General features: G+C 44.1%; 1 protein-coding gene across 1 annotated transcript in view; it reads right to left on the reverse strand.

Annotated features, from left to right (window-relative positions):
• Nucleotides 1–941: 941 nt before the first annotated feature.
• Nucleotides 942–22,999, reverse strand: part of LOC143986859 (uncharacterized) — an 82,795-nt gene continuing 60,737 nt past the window's right edge. Inside the window, exons 9-16 of the mRNA XM_077485266.1 lie at nt 6,697–6,817; nt 5,285–5,413; nt 5,030–5,164; nt 4,886–4,943; nt 4,672–4,769; nt 4,386–4,592; nt 3,126–3,255; nt 942–1,898 (exon numbers count right to left, since the gene is read on the reverse strand). Of these exons, the coding sequence (XP_077341392.1) occupies nt 1,315–1,898; nt 3,126–3,255; nt 4,386–4,592; nt 4,672–4,769; nt 4,886–4,943; nt 5,030–5,164; nt 5,285–5,413; nt 6,697–6,817 (1,462 nt within the window). The 3' untranslated portion in view covers nt 942–1,314. The remainder of the gene's footprint in view (nt 1,899–3,125; nt 3,256–4,385; nt 4,593–4,671; nt 4,770–4,885; nt 4,944–5,029; nt 5,165–5,284; nt 5,414–6,696; nt 6,818–22,999) is intronic.

Genomic DNA, 22,999 nt, shown 5'->3' on the forward strand with positions numbered 1-22,999 from the left:
GGGTCCAGGGCCTCTCTCCATTGGGTATGACGTGGAGTCTTACTCTGAGCACACACGGGACAGGCAGCTGCGAAGCACGTAGACTAGGCCACCAGGATTGTTAGGAAATGGCCCAGAAGAGTTGATTCTGCCCAGGGTGGCCAGTAGTCTTGGGAGAATGGTAAGTCTGGAGCACAACAGTATGGAGACTCTCTGGGACAAAGCAGCAGACACAGGGTCTTCTATTCTACATCACACACACACACACACTTACCAGCCAGCCTGCAAAAACACAAAACAAATTGTCCTGTCTAACAATTCACACTATAAACAGAGGTTCTAGATGCACACATTTGTAAATATGTGTGTAAGCCGCAGTGCCCACGCTAAGCCTCCTCTGTATACTGCGCTCCTAACTCTATAGTCTCCAGGTTGGGTCACATATAGCAGTGGATAGATTAATGATGAATGTTTGCCTAGAGAGAGTCTGCTCCTCCATAAAAAGGTGCAGGGACACAATGGACCCCCAGCAAGAGTACAATGACAGCTGAAAGCATCCAGTGTGTCACTTCCCCCCACCACCAAATTCTGCCTACAAGCTGTGCAGATAAGTGACAAACACCCTAATCTATAACCAGCCTTTGCAGTAAGGTGCACATGGAAAGGATATACACATCACCTAAAAATTCTGTACAACATGGCTGCCCTGGTTCTTCTCAGAGATTCTGGGGTGCCCAGTTCACATTATCATAACAAGCATTTCTCCAAATGTTACAAAATTTGATTGCATATTAACACAGTGATGTCCTATGATCATCAGCTCCATCTAGTGGCCATAATGAAGTATTTTGTCCTGAAATATCTCCTCAGTAAAAATGAAAAATACTACATTATGGATTTTAGATGGAACTGATGATCATTGAAAATCACTATATGAAATAAATACCTCAGAGTTGGGCAAATGCTGGTAAACTTGTTGAAATAACTTTATTCAAAAATGGACCTCTAAGGTCTATGTGAAAACTTACACCACAAAATGTGCTCAACCAATGAAAAGGTAATGACTCCATTTTTATTTTTCTACTGCTACCAATGTACAACACTTGTACAAAGTACAACACTTCATCCATGTCTTTGGTGATCTCTGATCTCCTTATGAACAGTTTCCTACATGATGAAGATCAGCCATGGAGTATATCTGAGGTGTATATCAGGGTGTGCTTCTTCCCCACATGAGAGCTGTGATGTCCAGCAACATTCATATAGAAGACATTTCACCCACTCCATACACCTCGAGGGTTGTGTGGGAGCCCTGATGTACAAGAAGACAGGACTTCAGTGACTAACAATTCCCTCACTCGGGACAGGCATACGCTTCTTCCCCATGTGAGATTTCTGATGTTTGAAAAGATCAGATTTCCGTGAAAAACATTTTCCACACTCAGGACAGGAATACGGCTTCTCCCCCGTGTGAGATCTATGATGTTTGTAAAGATTGGACTTGTCTGAAAAACATTTCTCGCACTCAGGACAGGCATACGGCTTCTCCCCCGTGTGTAATCTCTTATGTATGGAAAGATGGGACTTCTGTGAAAAACATTTCCCACAGACTGGACAGGAATACGGCTTCTCACCTGTATGAGTTCTTTTATGCATATCAAGATTGCATTTAGAACGAAAATACTTCCCGCAATCAGTACAGGAAAGCCTCTTATCTGTTGGAAGGACGGTACTGTTCCTCAAAGTCTTAAGATAAGAGGCATACGATGGTCCCTTTACACTGAGTGGTGCTCGATGGACATTTGAGGTAGCCGGGTTTTCTCCTGGACTATACTGTGTGATGTCCTCATCTTCTACTTTACAGTCTGGAGACAAAGTGAGACAATCCTCTGAGGTTTTCCTCATCTCCCGTCCACCTACTAAAATAGAAATACAAAGATTATTACTAGACATGAGCTGATTGGTTCCCCTAAACCAGGACTCCGCCCACATCAGGCAGCTTTGTCTCTGAGGATCTTACAATTCCCCCCTCAAGGTAACTAGTAAATGGGTCCTCTGATCTCCTACCAGATCATTTCTTTATTCATGGACCTTAGTCAGAGAGTGAGGAAACAACGAGAACTGTCTTTTATAGGAGTGGGAGTGATGAGGGGATTATAGGACGAGTGTCCCCTCCCCCTCTATCATTCATTGCCAGCTTCCCAACACAAGAAGTCCTGCACTTCCTTATTTAGTCCATGATTTAGTCATGAATAACAGCGGGGCTGAGCCCCACCAGAGGTCAGAGAGTGAGGATGGGGGGGAGAACAACCAAGATGAAGACTGGGCTGATGCTAAAGACCCCCATCATTGGGTTATTGACTCCTCCCTCATTATCACTTTCTGTTTAAGCTTCCAAAATTTGAGGATGTTATCACATTACGATCAACATGTAAAAGTCTGTGCTCCAATCAAATCATCAGATATAAAAATGTCCAGCTACTAGAAAAAGGGAGCAAAATAAGTAAGGCCTATGTAATGCACAACATATGTGTATATATATATATATATATATATATACACACACACACAAAGTTAGGACTATACAGTATCAGCATGATGTAATGAACAACATAGAGTGCAGAGTGTAATGGTCAGGACTTATAATATTGGTATTCAGTAATCAGTGGAAGATTAAATGTTTACATGAGACAAGTTGCAGAGATCCCACACCGCTGCCTCCCATCTCCTGAGACTGCACTCAGTGACTTGGGTCTGAGACTATACAGACATATCCCTCCATCCGGCACAGCCAGCAAACGGCAGAGCAAGTAACCCTGAGAAAATTGTTCTGTCAGAGAACGTGCTAGACCCAGGCTTGGGGCAGAAGACCCAAAGCATATGCCTATGTAGAGCAACATCTATGGGAAAAAAAATCAACATTTTGCTGCCAGCTGAACCCAGAAATCTCCATACATCCAGTCCAGATACATAAATTGTGTCTGCAGCACAGAAAAGAAAGATTAACTGAGAGGAATACAGGACGGGGAACACAGCTCAAGAAATGACCAAGGTATTAAAGGCCGATATCACCCAGTCCTTGCCCTACTCTGGACCAATCAGTGAGCAGTATGGGTGGAGGAATGTATTTAGAGTTAATGACCCACCTGTGCTGATGTTTGTGGGAGTGTCCTCCTCTATAATTGTCCTCGTTATTCCATCCTCCTCCATAGACTGCTGATCATCCCTCACATACCTTTCTGCTTCTTCAACTTTAATATCTATCAGATCTTCACCCTAAACCATTAAATTGAGAGAAAATATAATCTTTAACCACTTTCAGACCGGACCATTTTGCTGGTCAAAGACCAGACCACTTTTTGCGATTCGGCACTGCGTCGCTTTAACTGACAATTGCGCGGTCGTGCGACGTGGCTCCCAAACAAAATTGAAGTCCTTTTTTTCCCCACAAATAGAGCTTTCTTTTGGTGGTATTTGATCACCTCTGCGGTTTTTATTTTTTGCGCTATAAACAAAAATAGAGCGACAATTTTGAAAAAAACGCATTATTTTTTACTTTTTGTTATAATAAATATCCCCCAAAAATATATAAAAAAACATTTTTTTCCCACAGTTTAGGCAGATACGTATTCTTCTACATATTTTTGGTAAAAAAAAAAAATCGCAATAAGCGATTATTGATTGGTTTGCGCAAAAGTTATAGCGTTTACAAAATAGGGATAGTTTTATAGCATTTTTATTAATAATTTTTTATTATTATTTTTTTTACTAGTAATGGCGGCGATCAGCGATTTTTTTATTGTGACTGTGACATTGTGTGGGGACCCATTGGACATTTTTGACACATTTTTGGGACCATTGTCATTTATACAGAAATCACTGCTATATAAATGCAGTGATTCCTGTGTAAATGACACTGGCAGTGAAAGGGTTAACCAGTGGGTGGCAGTGTAGGGGTTAAGTGTTCCTAGGGGTGTGTTACTAACTGTGGGGGGGGTTGGGCTTTCATTTAGTGAACACTGGTCTCTGCTCCAATCACATGAAGCTGAGATCAGCATCACTAGTTGCTAGGCAGAATGGAGAAATGCTGTTTACACGGCATTTCCTCCATTCAGCCGTCCCGGGAGACGATCGCGGGGATGCCCCCGGCGATCGAGTACGCGGGTCCCGTGACCGGACTCACGGGGGGTCCCGACCAGTGCGGGAGCGCGCCGCCGCCGGCGCGCTCCCGATGGCAGGGCGGCATTGAAGATTGGACGTACATGTATGCCAATATGCCTGCCCGTGCCATTCTGTCGACGTGCATCGTCGTGCGCTGGTCGGGAAGTGGTTAAAATATAATCTAATTTTAAAAATCCACACATCATGTCTACGAGTCCATGTTCTAGATGCTCTGTCCCACCAACCTTGTAATGGTGAGGGATGTTTTGATCTTCCTGTGTGGAATCCCGGGAATACAGAGGACGGGGACATCTCTCTGGTGGGTTCCTGGTATTAGGTGTCTCCATCATATACTTGTGTCCTTCTGAATATTCCTCCATCACTCCATACTCCTCATCCTCTTCTTTATACTCTTCTTTGACAACAATTGTATAATCCTCAAGGTTTCCACCCTGAATATTAAATAAAACATTAATTGTAACAAACATGCCATGTATAAATCAAAACTATAATTGATCGTTCCTTATCTACCTGATGATGGTGAGGGATGGTGTGATCTTCCTGTGTGGAATCCCGGGAATACAGAGGACGGGGACATCGCTCTGGTGGGTTCCCATTACTGGATCCATCTGTAGGAAACACACAAACTGACTGAATACATTGTTTCTATGTGTTTATCAGATGATGGGGGATCTAGGTGGAGCCTCCGTCCTGCTCTCTCCTTTTCAACAAAGTCTCCTCTTACCCGGTGATGTGAGGGGCGGCTGATTGTCCATCATGACATCCTTACACCTTATAGGAACCTGACACACACAATGATACAGTTACCATCCAGACACATCCCTTGTCTGTTACTGGATAATGTCCCAGAATTCCCAGCACCGCTCACCTCTCCTGTCAGCAGCTCCATCATCTTCTTGGTGACTTCTAGAATCTTCTCCATGTTGTGTCTCTCAGGTTTTAGGGAGTCACATGAAGGCACTGTGATGGTCATATGATCACCTGACTTCAGAAGAGGAAATCTCTGCATTGGAAAAATCAATAGGAATATCACGTTAGAATCCTCCTCACCTCTCTGGTCAGGTCTGTGTTTTATTAATAGAGATAAGAGTGATGTCATGTGACCTCCCAGAATCTTCCTCACCTCTCCGGTCAGCAGGTAGATGATCTCCAGGGTGAGGTTTAGTATCTTCTCAGTCATGTGACTCCGGTCCTCCTCCATCCTCATTCGTGCCGTCATTTGATCTATACAGGTCTCCTTGTAGACGGATAACTTTGGTAAAATGAAAGTAAGAATTATTTGGATGGTGTTGGTCACACAATAATAGGATGTGGATGTGAGGGGAGGGGGGGGGTAATAGGGGGGTTGATGTACATTTAAGGACTACTGCCCCCATGGGAACACATTTAGTCTTGACTGTTTAGTTTGTGTTACATTTTGGAGGACCCATGATCCTTTTGACCTGCCGGATCGGATATTCTGTTTTCCCTGTTGGGTTTTTTCCTTTCTGAACTGGTTTGCTGCTGAAATAGAATTCCTCTAAGAATAAGTGCTCACCAATGAGTGAAGGAATGCCCTTCTTCATCTTACTTAATATTCCAGAACAAATCACGTGATCACTGAGACAATAAGATGTTTAAGATTGCTGTAAGGTCTGAAAAAACTAAGTACAGGTGGGGTGGGAGGGTCATCATAGACCCAGAGACCCCCCACTCTCTGTCCCTCAGAGCCCTCCAGCCTGACTACTCCCTCAAGAGTCTTTCAGCTACATTGCCCTTTACATTGCCCTTTAGACGCCCCTAAAGTTTTCAGCTTTACTAAACCGTCACAGCCCCTCAGTTCTTCTACTTCCTTTGGGATCCTCAGTCTTTTCCTCCCTCTGACACCAATAATGGAACATATTCTTCATGGCAAGAATGTTTTCTTCCCCCTGACTAGGGTTGAGCTCCGGCGTGTTCGCACACTCCACGTGCAAAGCCCGCCAGGATGTCGGTGCAGCGCTAAACACAGGCAGTGAGACATTGCCTGATCTCTGCAGCCGCGCATCGGGGCAATGTCTCACTGCCTGTCTCGCAGCGCTGCGCCGACTTCCTGGCGGGCTCTGCACGTGCAGTGTGCGAACACGCCTGAGCTCATCCCCACTCCTGACCAGCAATGTAAGGGGCTCTATGCTCCATACTCCTGACCCCTGCACTCCAACATTGTGTTGGCTGCATATTTTAATGATTGCCCCATTTGCTGCCTGTGTAGTGTAATAATTTCCCTTTGTAGGCCATGTATGGTCAGGATGGCCATTGTCTTGTCTATTTATTGTCAGCGATGTTTGTTTAGAGGAAGATATTACTAGAATTTAACTAGAAATGAAGAGAATGTTCCAGCCCCATAAATGGGGAAATGTTCTGCCCCTGAAGTGGTTAATCTAGGTTTCCACACTATATATGTGTGTATCATCATCTGCTGGAGATGAAAGACATCACAGTGACTATGGAGGAAGAGGACGGACATGACGGGGGGGGGGGGGTACTGGGTGTAAATAGAAAATAAGATCTTATTACCTCCTCTGCTGCCACTTCCAGTAATGTCTTCTCTCTACTTCCTCCCAACTCACCTTTCACCCGGAACTTCCTGTCTGTACCTGACATCACTTCCTGTCTGTATTCCATGGAGAATGCCAGTCTGGATAGAAAAGTGAGATCACCACCTTGTGGAGCTCAGAGGAACTGCAGTCCCGAGAACCACTACTATTCCTTTATATTGGCTTTTCAGCAATTTTGGATTTTGATCAATGGTTTAGCGCTGGAAAACACTTTTTGATAGATAAAAAAGTGAATTGTATATAAAACTATATAGATCAGTCCAAAAATGGGGGACAAATGAGGAGGAAAGAGGGACTTTGTTTGAAATCAGGGACAGTTGGGAGCTGTGCGTGTAACGATCGTCAAGCATAACATTCTGACCACTGACAGGTGAAGTGAATAACATTAATTATCGCATTATAATGGCATCTGGAAGTGGGTGGGATAGATTAGGCTGCAAGTGAACATGTTGTCCCTGAAGTTGATGTGTTGAAAGCAAAAATAGCATGGGCATCACAGTTTGTTGTGTGCGGGGCATTGTAGCTACAGAGTGGTCAGGGTGTCCATGTTAACCCATTTCCACAGCCAAAAGCACTTACAATAGGGATCTCAGAGCTCAGACCTCAGAGCTGGAGCACGGAGCAATGGAAGAAGGTGGCCTGGTCTGATGAATCACATTTTCTTTTACGTCATGTAGATGGTGGTGTGTGTGTGCGTCACTTACCTGGGGAAGAGATGGCACCAGGATGCAGTATATGAAGAAGACAAGCCGGCGCAGGCAGTGTGATACTTTGTCTGGTGGATAGGGATGGGCGAACGTCCGGACAGCGAAAGTTCGGCCTAAACCGTTCAATGAACAGCTGAACAAACGGATCATTCGACCATTTGTTTGGCCCTCTGAACCGACCACAATGCATTGTGGTGCTGAACAGTGCATTGCAAGCCCTGATTGGCTGAAGCAGTGAAAGATTCAGCCAATCAGGGCACAGAGAACTGTCAGAGTCATGATTGGACATTGTCATCATGACTTTATCCAATCATGGCTCATTCCCACCCCACAGTATAAAAGTATTCTTTCAATGGCAGCTGTTTTCAGTGTGATTTCGGTGTGGCGAGAGATAGAATAGGGCTCTGTTCAGTGCTATTAGTTAGTTAGTGTGCTATACTGTGCTATTTTGCTTCAATTGTCAGTGTAGAACATTAGATTAGTGTCAGTCTAGGCATAGTGTGAGTGTAGTGAGGGGACTATCATTCAGCTATACATAGTGTGCAGCTAGAGTAGGGACAGCTCAGTTTCAGTGTAGACTGTGAGACCGTGCCAGTAATCTTGACATTAGTGTATAGCTAGCGTAGGGACAGTTTTGATAGTGTCAGTGTAGTGATGGTTGAACACCGTCTATTTTAGTGCGTTACTGCCAGTTTAGCACCATTAGCTTCTGTGTGTGTTTAACTCCATATAGTTCTGTGTGCATTACTGACAGTTTAAACACCATATAGTACTGTGTGCGTTACTGCCAGTTTAACGCCATTTTATTTTTATGGGGTACTGCCCGTTTAACTCCATATGTTTCTGTGTGCATTACTGCCAGTTTAACGCCATTTACTTATGTGTGCGCTACTGCCAGTTTAACGCCATATAGTTCTCTGCATCACTGTATGTTTGGCGCATTATATTACAGTATATTAAAGTGTATCCGTGGAGTGTGTCTGTGTAGTTTGAGTACTCAAATTAAAGTGCACCAAACACCTCTTTACATCGATTAAAGTGCTTCTATGTACAGATTTCAACTTCTTATTTACATTTGCTTATAAGCATCGTCCCCTCCCTCCCAATAATGTCTGGGAGGACAACAAGGAGAGGCAGACGTTCCCTTGGCACTGTAAGGGGACCAGTAACAAATGTGTCCACAGGCAAAGGCAAAGGTGGACGTGGTGAGAAGTTGTAAGGATTAAGGTATATGTGCTGATAACACCCGGAGAATTGTCTTTACTTTGAAAATGTTGTTTTTTTTACATTTGCTGATGTTTGCCCTTTTCTGTCTATAAAAGATGTAATAAAGAAGCCTCAGAGCCACAGTCAGTCAGAGACAGTCAGAGTTAACGACGGACTTCTGAGCAGAAATACTGAATACCTCCGTGTCTCTTTGCTCGGATAAGAACTCTAACTAACAATTGGGAAACGGTAACATAACCTGACAAATAGGTGACTTGTTGAGGTCACACCTAACATTTCTGGCGCCCGAACAGGGACTCGCTGAAGAAACTACAAGAGGCGAACGAACATAAGGACGGAACAAAGAGGCTGGGCACATCAAAGAACCACAGACAAATCCTGCGCAGGTAAGAAAAGCTTTATTTTCTTATAAACTCTGTGCTTCTTAGATTTGTGCCCACCTGATCTGTCTGAATTGTTCTTCAGGTAAACACCAACCTCTGTAGTACGCGGGTCTTGAACTTAATATTTTGGCTTATGTTACCGTTGTTTCTTGTCTGTCTACTTGTCATCTGTCTGTTGTGAATGAGATAAGCCCTGTTTGTATGGTGTGAATTGAAACATATATCATCCCAATGGGTAACGGAATGCGCCCTTAACTCGTAAGAGTACTTTGGGGGTCCGACACTTAAGTTTGATATACGCTTTTTGATTCATGAGCCTAAAAACGGGTTGAAAGTATAAGTCCTGACTGCCTCAATAAAGCAGGAATAAGAAACGAATGCTGAGAGATTCCATGGTAATGGGAAGGGAATAAAGGTCTCCACAAAGTCCCGGAGATCTAGTCATATGTGTTTGGCCACCAAAAGGGAATGCTTGTATATGTTGTAGCCGTCAGTCTGGTCATAATATTTGTCAGTTGGCTAGCATATAAGGTAATTCGATTTCAGAAATCTCATCTAGGAGAGGTTTTTAGTATTTTGGCACCCTAGGAGGAGAAGGCAACGAGACACTTAGTAAGTGATCCAAACGCCACCTAGGCAGGACTGTCAAAATGGGCCAGACACATGGTAAACCCCAGGAGGAATCTCAGAAATGTTATGCTGTTAAAGACATAATTACAATGTTGTATGGGAAGGATAAGGCACAGGGCACAAATAGGATTCTCAAGAAATTGGGGATGGATGGAGAAAATGGATTAAGTGTAGAAGGTTGGGAAGAAATAAAGAAAGACAGACAGGGAGAGATATTGCAGAACAGATGGGTATCACAAATACGATGTTTAATTAAGGTTTCCAACAGGGCTAAAGAGGAGGGATGGGAGTATTGTCAGGAAAAGGGTGGATGGGATATGAAGGTCCGACGCAAAAGTCTTCCTTCTGCTCCCGGCGATAGGGTAAATACGGGAGATACTCCACCTCCTTATAACACTACCACACCAGGTAATGAAAGACCAAAACTTTATCCTTCCTTAAGAGGAAGAGGATGGGTATGCCGAGTATGCGGTATCCAGAACCCAGACTGGGCACAGGAATGTGTACATTGCGGCGCTCAAAGACCAGAGCCCGTAGCTCCAGTCCATAGTCGGACTAGGGTAATACAAGTAAATAATCCAAATGCGGGTCAAGCAGGACAGCCACCTACAGTGACCCGACAAGTCGTTCTGAGGACATGGACACCTTGGTCGGCTGACACTCTTATGGCATTAATACAGAATGCTCCTGATCCCGTAGCAAAACCTGCCGCATTCTGTAGATTCGTGACACAATTACTAGACACACATGAAGCAACTTGGCAAGATGGGGAAGATATATGTAGACATAAAATGACACTAACGATGTTTAATCAATTTATGAATGAAATTGCTCCACATAGACCACAAGGGGATCCAGCGGCAGATCCGCCAGGAGTACACCCTCGTCATATAGACTCTAGACCCCTGTTTATAGCTCAGTTACGAGAATTTTGCCAAGGGAAACAGCAGGAAAGGGGTTCGACAGCGCCCATAAAACAGGCCCCAGGTCAGACTGTTACAGAATTTTACCTCAACATGGAAAGCATGATGGCTGACGAAGGTCTAGATTTAGCCTTACCCGTCACCATTAGGGCTTTCAATCGACAGTTTATGGAAGGACTAGTACCCCAAATAGGTGACAAACTGAAGGCATGTACTCCCGAATGGAGAGCCATACGGGACAGAGGAACATTGTTGCAGAAAGCACAAGGCATAGAGGCTGATTTAGCAGAAACTAAACCCAGAAGGACACCGGGAGTTAACACTGTTGCCCGGGTCAATGAAGGAGGGAATTCCTCCCGTAAACCTCTTACCTGTTATTACTGCAACAAGGTGGGACATATAAAAAGAGACTGTAGGAAAAGGATAAAAGACGAACAGGAAGGAAACACGGACAGAGACACGAGGGACTACAGACAGAGGCGTACCAATGATAGGGACGATCCGACCGCATGACTTGCCCCAGTCCTAGCTGAATCAGAGAACAAAATGCTCCACATGTTGATGAAGGTGGAAGGTAAACATATTCCTTGTTTGGTTGACACAGGAGCGTCACGCAGTCTGTTGTCTGATTCAGTAGTCCCTCCACACATGACGTCCCGTGACACCATACCCATAAGTGGTTATGACGGACTCCTGACTGATGCCCCGCTGACTAAACCTTAAAAAGGTAAAAATAGGGGGAATGGCTACCACCTGACACTTGTGTATTGTTGCAATATGTAGATAACCTATTGTTATGTTGTCCGGATAACGATACTTGTTTAAAAGCCACTCTATCATTGTTACAATTCCTGGCTGAAAAAGGGTGCAAGGTGAATAGAACTAAGTTACAGGTATGCCAGAAAAAGGTTGTCTTTTTGGGCCACTGTATATCCCAGGGTACTCGACATCTCACTGAAGACCGAGTCCAGGCCATAAGACAAATGAATATCCCACGCAATTTTAAGCAACTTCGTATGTTTCTGGGAATGGTGTCATATTGTAGACAATGGATACCACATGCCAGTTCTCTGATGCAGCCATTATATGATTGCTTGAAAATAGTACCCTATGTACTCACAGAAGCAGGTCATGAATCTTTTAGCACCTTAAAAAGGTTACTGATTTCGGCACCTGCGATCGGGATCCCTGATTATACCAAAACATTTCATTTGTACATTGCTGAAATCACGGGACACGCAACAGGGGTGTTGACACAACAACACATCAAACAAAGGCCGGTAGCATACTTCTCGGCGGCTCTCGATCCTGTCTCTAGAGGATCACCGTCCTGTGTACGAGCAGTTGCAGCAGTGTCAATTATCATTGACAAATCCTCAGAAATTGTCTTAGACAATCCTGTAGTGGTACATACCACACATGACATACACGCCATCTTATCACAGGTCCAACCAAAACACATATCAATGGCAAGGCAGCTGCGTCTACAATGCACTTTGCTCCTACCCCCCAATGTTACCTTTCAGCGATGCACTTCTTTTAACTTAGCACAGCTTTTACCATTACAGACAGATTTGACAGGGGGGAGTAATGATGATAATGGTGTAGATACAGCACAAGGTACTCAGGATTCTGACACACTTTCATTTCATGACATAACATCTGATGAACACGATTGTTTTCAACTTATGGAACAAGAAACCACGGGGTTCCCACATGTCACAGACATACCCATTGCAAATGCAGAACACACACTGTACATAGATGGTAGTAGATTTGCCGATGACAAAGGTAAATATCACACAGGTTATGCTGTGGTAACGGACACACAGGTAATTGAGGCAAAGTCACTACCAGCACACATGTCGGCACAAGAAGCGGAACTAACCTCTCTAGAGAAAGCCCTAGAACACTTGGAGGGACAAGAAGGGAACATTTACACTGATTCCGCATACGCCTACGGTGTGGCACATGATTATGGCCACATATGGAAAGCTAGAGGTTACCTTACAGCAGCAGGCACACCTGTTAAACATGGTGAAGGAATCAAAAGAGTCCTGAACAATCTTCAAAAGGTTATAAGAGTAGCCATCATGAAGATAGCGGCACACACGAGCGCAAAAACAACTGAGGCAAAAGGAAACGCATTTGCAGATTTAACTGCAAAGAAGGCAGCTCTAGGGGAAGTAAGCCCTGAGACCTTAGCCACGGTACAGGTGAGTATGCCCGAAACCACATGGCAGCAGCTAATGGAACTACAGGAACAAGCAGGGGCTATTGAGAAGGACCGTTGGGTTAAGGAGGGAGCTGCACCAGGCCTTGACAATACATGGAGGGAAGGAGGCAGAATATGCCTACCTGCTTCTCTATACCCAGCAATGGCAGCGGCTGTTCACTTACCCACTCATGTCAGCTCCAATTCTATGTATAGGATTGTAAGCCAAGGATGGCTAGCCCCTGGATTCAGTAGTACTGCAAGGAACTACTGTGCTGCATGCCAAATCTGTCTGATTAATAACCCAGGACAGAGAGTGAAAACCCCACGTAAACATCAGGTCCGGGCCCAATATCCTTTTCAGAGACTGCAAATTGACTACATACAAATGCCTAAGAGCGGCCCCTTTGAATTTGTTCTCGTGTGCATCTGCCTATTTTCAGGCTGGCCAGAAAGTTATCCTGTGAAATCAACTACGGCAAAAGCCACCGCCAAGAAACTGATTACTGAGCTGATACCTAGGTTTGGTCTCCCAGAAACAATAGAATCAGATAGGGGGACACATTTCACGGGAGAAATAATGCAAAATGTGATGGCAATGTTAGGGGTTCAACAAAGTTTTCATACCCCTTACCACCCACAGAGTTCAGGATCAGTAGAAAGAGTAAATGGTACAATCAAGCTGAAAATACAAAAAGCTATGCAGGAGTTGAACAAACCATGGCCTGAGTGCCTAGCTTTAGCTTTGTTCTCTATTAGGTACACCCCAACAGGAAAAACAGGGTTATCCCCATATGAAATACTGTTTGGAAGTGCACCTAGATTAGGTTTATATTTTCCTCAAAGTATGCAATTACAATGTGATAGTTTAACTACGTATGTAATACAGTTGCAACAGCGTCTGACTAAAATCCACAAGAGTGTGTATTCTTCTCTTCCAGACCCTAATTCTGTCACAGGTACACACGATCTACAACCAGGAGACTATGTGTATGTAAAGAAACATACCAGAAAGACACTGGAACCAAGGTTTGAAGGTCCTTTCCAGGTGCTATTGATTACAGCAACCTCAGTGAAATTGGAAGGGAAACCTACCTGGATCCACGCTTCTCATTGTAAAAAGGAGCCAGTTGGCAAATGACAACATGTATCTTTTTATTGTTTCAGTAATCCTGGCTAATAGTTTGGTTACCTCACAGAATAAAATACACAAGGATGAAGGATTTTCTAAAAAAATGTTATTACTGAAGTTTAAATATGCTTATGCCCAGAAGTCAGGATATGAGAAATGTTGGATTTGTAGCAAATTACACCCCAGCACAGCAAGTATACCACTGATGGCAGTTCCTATAAACTATACTGATCTTGCTAACAGTAGCATTAACAATTAGAATTACATGAATTAGCAATTGAAAGTATGAGTGCAGCATTGACAGGACTCTGTGAAACTACTGAGGACTATGAGTGCTGTACTTGGATACATAACACCAGCATTGAGGTACCTGATTATTATGACATCATTGCACAACACCGTACGGAAGTAAAGAATTTACAAGAGAAGGCCCGAAATATTGGTCGCGACTGGGATCCGTTTGGTGGAACTTTTAGTTTCTCAGGGTTATTCTCTTGGGTTAAGAAGGCAGCAATGACAATTATAGTGGTGCTCTTATTCGTATTTTTCTTTTATGCATGCTTTAAACTGCTCATATGCTTTTGCAAGAAAGCCAAGGTAAATGATGCGGAAAAGATGGAACTTTTGTGAAGATAGGTAGATTTAGTTTCTTGACATCACCCATCTGTCAGAAAAGCCACTCTTCCTGAATTTTAGATGTTGGTACTGTCCAGGGGGATGGGTGTATACCCCTCTGACAACTCGCGGTCAGGGAGAGTACTCTGGATATAGGCTGACTAGAACTTGTTCAGGTGGACCCAGGGCAAGAGGGAGGGGTGATGTCAAAGGGGGAAATGTAAGGATTAAGGTATATGTTGAAACAAAATGGCTGACCGTATGTCATACTAAATACATGTATTTTTCTATCCTTCTCTGTAAAATAAGGATTCGTCATCTTTAGTCACGTACTCATCAAGAAGAGGCCACATCAGCCCTAAAAAGCAGTCTACGCCCAGAAGATTGTCTTATCAGCTGATAACACCCGGAGAATTGTCTTTACTTTGAAAATGTTGTTTTTTTTACATTTGCTGATGTTTGCCCTTTTCTGTCTATAAAAGATGTAATAAAGAAGCCTCAGAGCCACAGTCAGTCAGAGACAGTCAGAGTTAACGACGGACTTCTGAGCAGAAATACTGAATACCTCCGTGTCTCTTTGCTCGGATAAGAACTCTAACTAACAATTGGGAAACGGTAACATAACCTGACAAATAGGTGACTTGTTGAGGTCACACCTAACAAAGTCCTCAGGCAGGGCATCGCTTTCTCTGTTTTGTGAGCTTGCCAGTGCTATCCAGCCACAGCATGCAGAGGAGGTGGTGGACTGGCTTACTAAAACTTCCTCATCCTCTGTCACACAAGCAGAGGCAAGTGAACAGTCCCCTGCAGTTGGCAGAGTGGATAAACCTGCCTCATTGTCCACATCTATTCCTGCCATAGCCCCAATATCAGCCATTGAGGAGTCAGCTGAGTTATTTGACCACAGCATCAGCCACTTGCCCCTTGATAATGCCCAGCCCTTACTGGATTCAGATGTTGGTTCTGAGTATGAGGATGACAGGAACATGAGCCTAGAGAGAGGGAGGAACACTGGTAGACAAATTTGCATTCATGTTCCCCAAGCTGCAGCATATTGCCAAGTTGTCTCCAGTGGTAATGATGAAGATGGAGATGATGATGATGATGAGGTCACTGATGTGAATTGGGTGCCAGATAGAGCAGAGGAGGAAACTGAAGGTGAGGCGGCACAACCCCAAGGAGGCCGACATCAAGAAAGAGTAAAGAGCAGCCACCCTATTTCATCACATTCTGCAGCTGTTATCTCCTGGCCCACTCCCCAAAGCTCAGCTGTCTGGGCCTTTCAGCACTTCTGCAGCAGATCGCACTGTTGCTATCTGCAAACTGTGTCTCATGCACATCAAACGTGGCAAAAACACCAACCATATGCATATCATTGCAATTTTGTTTGCCTTCATCAAGATTACCTCTATAGGGTTACGGTGGGAACACGCCCCCCCACACCCAAAGACCAATTTTTCTGCCCCTGTTTGACAGGTGCATATCATTGCAATTGTTTACAGCAAGGCCAATTCTTGCTTTCTTTTTTTTAAATTCTTTATTTCTTTGCAAGAACAAAACAATATATAGGTTATCAACAACCATTATACATAAGAAACACTTTCTCATAACCGTATCTTGCCATTTTTATAAACAAAAAAAACAGTATCCGTACGATCTCAATACCGCATCAATTCCCCTCAACAATTCCCAACCCTCTCCTTAGGAAAAAAGAAAAAAAAAAGGGGGGGGGGGGGAAGGAAGAAGAAATAAAGCAGAAAGAGGATTGGGAGGAGGGATTCTTGCTTTCATCAAGATTACCTCTATAGGGTTATGGTGGGAAGGCGCCACTGACACCCAAAGAACAACTTTTACGCACCCCTAGTGGCCACAGGGAGAAGCAATGTTACATAACGTTGTTTCGCACAGCCGTGCCATTCTGCCACAGTAAAACTGTGGTGGCTGGTCGGCAAGTGGCTAGACATGGTCGAGATTTGCCACTTTACTGGTAGACTAAGGGGACCTTTCAGTTTTAGGCTTTCACTTTAAAAATAAAATAATATATATATATATATATATATATATATATATCTCACTGCTCATTTAATTTTCTTTTTGTTAACTTTTTTTATTGATACATGTCCCCCAGGGCAGGACCCGGACCCCTATAACCATAGTATGCCCAATTACTTGCATATAAGCCTTCAAAATGGGCACTTTTGATTTTTGACATTCGGGTCCCGTTGACTTTAATGGGGTTCGTTATTTGGGGTCCGAACTTTTGCGGTGTTCGGAAGTTCTGGTGCCAACCGAACTAGGGTCCGCTTTGGCCCATCCCTACTGGTGGAGTCCATGCCTTGATAGCAGCAAAAAGGGGACCTACTCAATATTAGAGGCGTGATCATAATGTTATGTTGGGTGGTCCTAATGTTATAGTGGGTAGTTATAATGTTCTGGAGGGTCCTCATAATGTTCTGGTGGGTGGTTATAATGTTATGTTATGTTGGGTTTTCATAATGTTCTGGTGGGTCCTCACAATGTTCTGGTGGCCGGATATAATGTTATGTTGGGTTTTCCTAATGTTCTAGTGGGTCGTCATAATGTCCTGGTGACTGGTTATAATGTTATGTTGGGTTTTACAAATGTTCTGGTGAGTGGTTTTAATGTTCTGGTGAGTGGTTATAATTTTCTGTTTTTTGATAAATTAATACACAATTTAGTAAGAAAAATAAAATGAAATAAAAGAAAAAAATTATTCCACCACCATTTTATTCTCATCAGAGGAAATATATGCTAATAAGCTACAGGAGATCTGCGTAAAAAAAAAAGGAGGGTGGTGGGTGTTAATAAGCTGTAGGAGATATGCTTCTTTTCAACCCCCTCCCTTCTTATCAGATCTCCTGCAACCTATTATCACCCATTTATATATCTTTTTCTCAGCAAATCATCAGCAGCCTGTTAGTACCCATTTTCCTTTCTTTTTTTTTTAAAGCGGGAGTCCGCCAGGAGTCCGCCATTTTTTTTTTTTTTTAAGCCAGTGTAAGGATTAAGGTATATGTTGAAACAAAATGGTTGACCGTATGTCTTACTAAATACATGTATTTCTCTATACTTCTCTTTAAAATAAGGACTCGTCATCTATTGTCACGTACTCATCAAGAAGAGGCCGCATCAGCCCTAAAAAGCAGTCTACGCCCAGAAGATTGTCTTATCAGCTGATAACACCCGGAGAATTGTCTTTTCTTTGAAAATGTTGTTTTTTTACACTGCTGATGTTTGCTCTTTTCTGTCTATAAAAGATGTAATAAAGAAGCCTCAGAGCCAGAGTCAGTCAGAGACAGTCAGAGTTAACGACGGACTTCTGAGCAGAAATACTGAATACCTCTGTGTCTCTTTGCTTGGATAAGAACTCTAACTAACAATTGGGAAACGGTAACATAACCTGACAAATAGGTGACTTGTTGAGGTCACACCTAACACCAGCAGCTACAAATACTGCAGCTGCTGACTTTTAAAATAGTGACACTTACCCGCCCAGCGCGCCCGCGATGTCGGCACCCGAAGCCGATCTATCGATCGTCTCTCGGGTGCTGCCGCCGCCATCTTGGGTATGGGAATCAGGAAGTGGAGCCTTTCGGCTTCATTTCCCGGTTCCCTACTGCACATGCGCGAGTCGCGCTGCGCAATAAGGATGGTCCCTGCTGTCTCTGGGATCCGTGTGTTTCCCAGCAGGCAGCGGGGGACTTTCGGAAAGGGGCGTAGATTCTGCGGAAAGGGGCGTACCTGCTGCAGAATCTACACCGGAAGTGGGTGCAGATACCTGTACTGTACAGGTACCTGCACCCCCCTCCCCCCCTGAAAGGTGCCAATTGTGGCGCCGGAGGGGTGGAGGATTCCAATGAGCAGAAGGTCCACTTTAGGGTGGACCTCCGCTTTAAGATATTTTTATTAGTTTTAAGACAAACAGATAAACAAAAAAAAACAAAAAAACAATATGCTTTGCAAAAACAAAGACAAAACTTGGGCAATCATAGGTATACAGCATCAAATACTAGGCTTGTGCATTTGGGAGACTTATGATAATACATTATTTAAGCATCATACATTTGTATATGGAATACAATCAAGGTGTCGGTTACTTAGCACCAGTAAAGAGTGGCCCAACCTACAGGCAATCTGCAATCTATTTCTATTCTGAGGGGAGGGTCAGGGGGCTAGTCTAGGGTGACCAGATGTCCCCGGTTTCAGGGGACAGTCCCCAGATTGAGGACACTGTCCCCGGACCAAGTCTGTCCCCGGTTTTAGCCCCGGATTTGACTTCAACAGGAGCTGGGGAAATTTTCAAAGACAGGCAGTGCAGAATAAAGAAAAAACTAATTCTGAGTTACACACCCCCCTTCCTGTCAGTGGAGGCCACTGAGGGGTTCATGAGATATAGCGGTTAAACCTGACAGAGAGTGTTGTAATATGCTGGCCGATTTATGTAGGATATTGTATTAAAGTACCATAATGACCATTAATTCAGTTGAGTTGTCCAAGCCAACTGAATTTTAACATATCAAAGGGACAGCCCCTTTGATGTGTTATTAGATTGAAAGCTCTTCTGAGCAGGGCCCTCTTAATCCCCTTGTATTTTATTGTATTGTAACTGTATTGTTGTAAAGTGCTGCGTAAATTGCTGAATAATAATAATGTGTTAATCTTATGCAAGTCTACCTAGGTGTGTGAGGTATGGCTTGTTAACCAATTGAACATTTTAAAGGATACATTGTTTTAACTTAAGGATGATGTAGGACCATAGAAGAAGTATTTATTGATGGTAATTAGACTTGAGAGGGGTACCCATGGGAAACATTTGGTTGATCTAGCAGAACCCCTCCCGTGTCAGACTTGAGAGGACATTCAAGCTGGCATTCAGTCTAGGCTTGTCTCTCTGTGTAATTATGGAGGCACAGGTCTAGGAGACATAGGACTCTGAAGGCTGGTATTCGTTGTCATATATACTCTGTTGGATTTTGTCATCTGTTGCAAGACTTTGTTCTGTGTTGGAATTCAATAAAGTGCATCTCTCTGGAAGAATTGGGTTGCTGCAGAAGAGTACTTACATCATCATTCTAATAACTACTAATTAATTATCTAACTACCACCACATATTATATCACTACAGTGAGAAGTAGCAGAATTGGCTCAGACAGCTAAGCTGTGGGAAGTGGGCCGGGAAATAACAGCTCCACAATGTGATGGAATAGGGTGGCTGCTCGCTACTCTTCCATGATGGCTGCCTCATTGGGGTTGTGCCTCACTCTCACTTTCCTCCTCTGCTCTATCCAGCACCCAAGTAACGTCAGCGGCCTCAATATCATCATCATCATCCTCTCCATCATGGGTGCCTACATGTCAATACCCTGCGGCTAGGGGAACATGACTGCCAATTAGTTATTTACCAGTGTTCTCCCCTCTCTGTAGGCTCATGTTCCTACCTTCCTTAACTTCAGAACCAACATCAGAATCAAGTAATGACTGTGCATCAAGAGCAAGTGGCTGACACTGTGTTCAAATAACTCAGCTGATTCCTCCATGCCTAATGCTGGGGCTATGGCAGGAATAACTGTGGACAAGGAGGCAGAATAAGCCACTCTGGCAGCTGCAGTGGACTGCACACTAGTCTCTGCTTGGGTGATGGACGATGATGATAGTTTTGTAAGCCAGTCCACCACCTCCTCTGCATGCTGTGGCTGGTTAGCATGGGCAACATCACTAAACAGAAGAAATGGTGCCCTGCCTGAGGAAAGACCACGTCCACCTTTGTGGACACATACACTGCTGACCCCCTCACAGTGCCACAGGAACGTTTACATCTCTTTGTTGGCCTCCCAGGCATGATGGGAGGGCTTATTACTAAAATGTAATAGAGATGGAGGAAATGTATACTTGGATGCACTTTAATCAATGGAAAGTGGTGTTTGGTGCACTTTAACGTGAGTACTCACTACACAGACACATTCTACTGACACACTACAATATAAAGCAGTAAAACTGCACTCACACGCTACAATATACTGCAGGAAAACCGCACTGACACACATCAATATACTGCAGTAAAAGTGCACTGACGCAATTCAATATACTGCAGTAAAAGTGCACTGATGCAATTCAATATAATGCAGTAAATGTGAACCAGCGTAGTTCAATATACTGCATAAACGTGCACGCACATCAATATACTGCAGTAAACCGGAAAATTGTATACTTCCCTTTCCGTAATTTTCCTTTCCTGTCGCATCTTCATGGCAGCATACACTCTGGGTTGTGACTCCGCCTCCACAACCTGATAGGACCACATAGCTATAAGATAACGACACGGCCCCCCGCCCCAGCATTCTCCTTATATATAAATCACCTCCAATGGGTGGGAATTTGTATGCTGCCATGAAGATGCGACGGGAAAGGAAAATTACGAAAAGATAAGTATACAATTTTCCGGTTTCCTGTCAAATCATGGCAGCATACACTCTGGAGAGTAACTCGCAAACTGGGTGGGAATGCAATAAAAAAAATTTTATTAACAAGAAACAGAGGAGTTGGCCTGAATGACGGCCCTTCCAAAATCTACTGTTGAAAGCCATGCAGAATCCACCCTATAATGTGATATAAAGGTGTTTCTGGAAGACCAGGTGGCCCGCCTTACAGATAGTCTCCGCCGAGACCCTACAATAGGCTGCCCAAGAAGTTGCCACTACCCTGGTGGAATGGTGCCTTTAAGCTCTCCGGAATTTGTAATTTACTCAATAAGTAGGCCTTCTTGATCGCCTTTACCAGCCATGAAGCAATGGTACGAGCCGATGCCGCCTGACCTTTCCTACGGCCATATGGAATAATTAAGAGGTTCTCTGATCTCCTGATCGACACGGTTGCTGAGAGATACTTTAGGATGTTGCCCCTGACATCCAGAGGATGAGTATCACCCTGATCTGTGATAAGGGCTGGAAGATTAATCTCTTGATTAAAGTGGAATGATGAGGAAACCTTAGGTACAAAGCGATCTCACGGTTTTAGTACTATCCTGTCCGGGTAGACAACCAGGTTCCTTGGCCATCAAGGCTTGCATCTCCAAGACTCTCTTTGCTGAAGTAATAGCAATCAGGAATGAGACTTTGAGCGTCAGGTCCCAAAGGGAGATGTTGTCGAGTGGAGAGAATGGTTCTTTAGACAGGATTTCCAGGACAACTGAGAGGTCCCATGCCAGAAATGAAGGTTTCCTAGGTGGCCTTAGTTTAAGGCAGGCTCTCTAAAACTGGATGACCAGAGGATCATGTGCCCATTTGACCCCGGTCAGAGGGGATAAGGCCAATACCTGGACTTTCAGGGTACTGGATCGAAGCACTTTCTCTAGGCCTGACTGCAGGAAAACCAGGATTTGAGGGGCTGTCAGAGAAGATATGTCCCAACCTTGTTGTTGAGAAAAGGTGGTAAACTTCTCCCAGATCCTTCGGTAGGTGTTGTTGGTAGTCGGCTTCCTAGCCTGAAGTAATGTCTCCACTACCCTCTAAGAACAGCCATCAAGTATAACAAACAAATAGCATATAAATAACATGCCCGGTCGGATGATCTCTGATGGTGACCCATAACTTTACCAAACAATCAACTCACTGCGGTACTCGTTTTAACTTGAACAGGCCTCCAGCTGTGACCAGTCGGAGACAACTTCCGGCAGTGATAACCATAACAGTATTCCATCCAACCTTCTGGAATACACCGGAGGGACCCATACTAGCGATGAGCCCCCCACCCCTTTCAGGTGACCTCTGATTTACCGCCAACCGTCAAAGACCACCAGACAAACACTGACACAGCCCAAAAGGGTGAATTCCCTCAACCTTGAGGGCAACCCCACACCCGCAAGGCCTTCTGAATACCGTCCTGTAACCCCAGGGACCACAGGTCAATCCCAACATCCGAGAGGTGCACCCCATCCTTCCTCAAGTACAGCCCCACATTACATTCCAGCTCCCGATGCCGAATGACGATCCCGCCATTCTGAAACCACAAACCTCCCCACCACTTTGTTGACCCTAATAGTACCCGGGAACAGGAATCTTAGTCTCATGAAATCGGACTTTATGTCCGTGATCAGGTCCCTGATCTTCCGGATTTAGAGGTCGTTCCCACCCGCATGAACCACTAGAATATCCGGGGGCCTGTCCCTTCCTGCGTATATTTCCACCTCTCCAAAAACTCTCTCCCACTTCATCCCTGGGATCCCCAACCACCTTAAACAAGCTTCCCTCCTAGAAATAACAAGTTGCCTGCCATCTGGTCTTTGGTCTCCTCTCCTGGCCCCCCAACACATGTAGGAGTGCCCTACGATCCAGACAAAACGTGCCGCACCTCCATCTGAAAAGAAAAGACCAAAAGCATAACTCAAGCAGACAACGAACACCACACTACTTG

This window comes from Lithobates pipiens, unplaced genomic scaffold, assembly GCF_037356315.1.
Source record: "Lithobates pipiens isolate NorthernLeopardFrog02 unplaced genomic scaffold, aLitPip1_a1.2 Scaffold_18, whole genome shotgun sequence".
Lineage (NCBI taxonomy): Eukaryota > Metazoa > Chordata > Amphibia > Anura > Ranidae > Lithobates > Lithobates pipiens.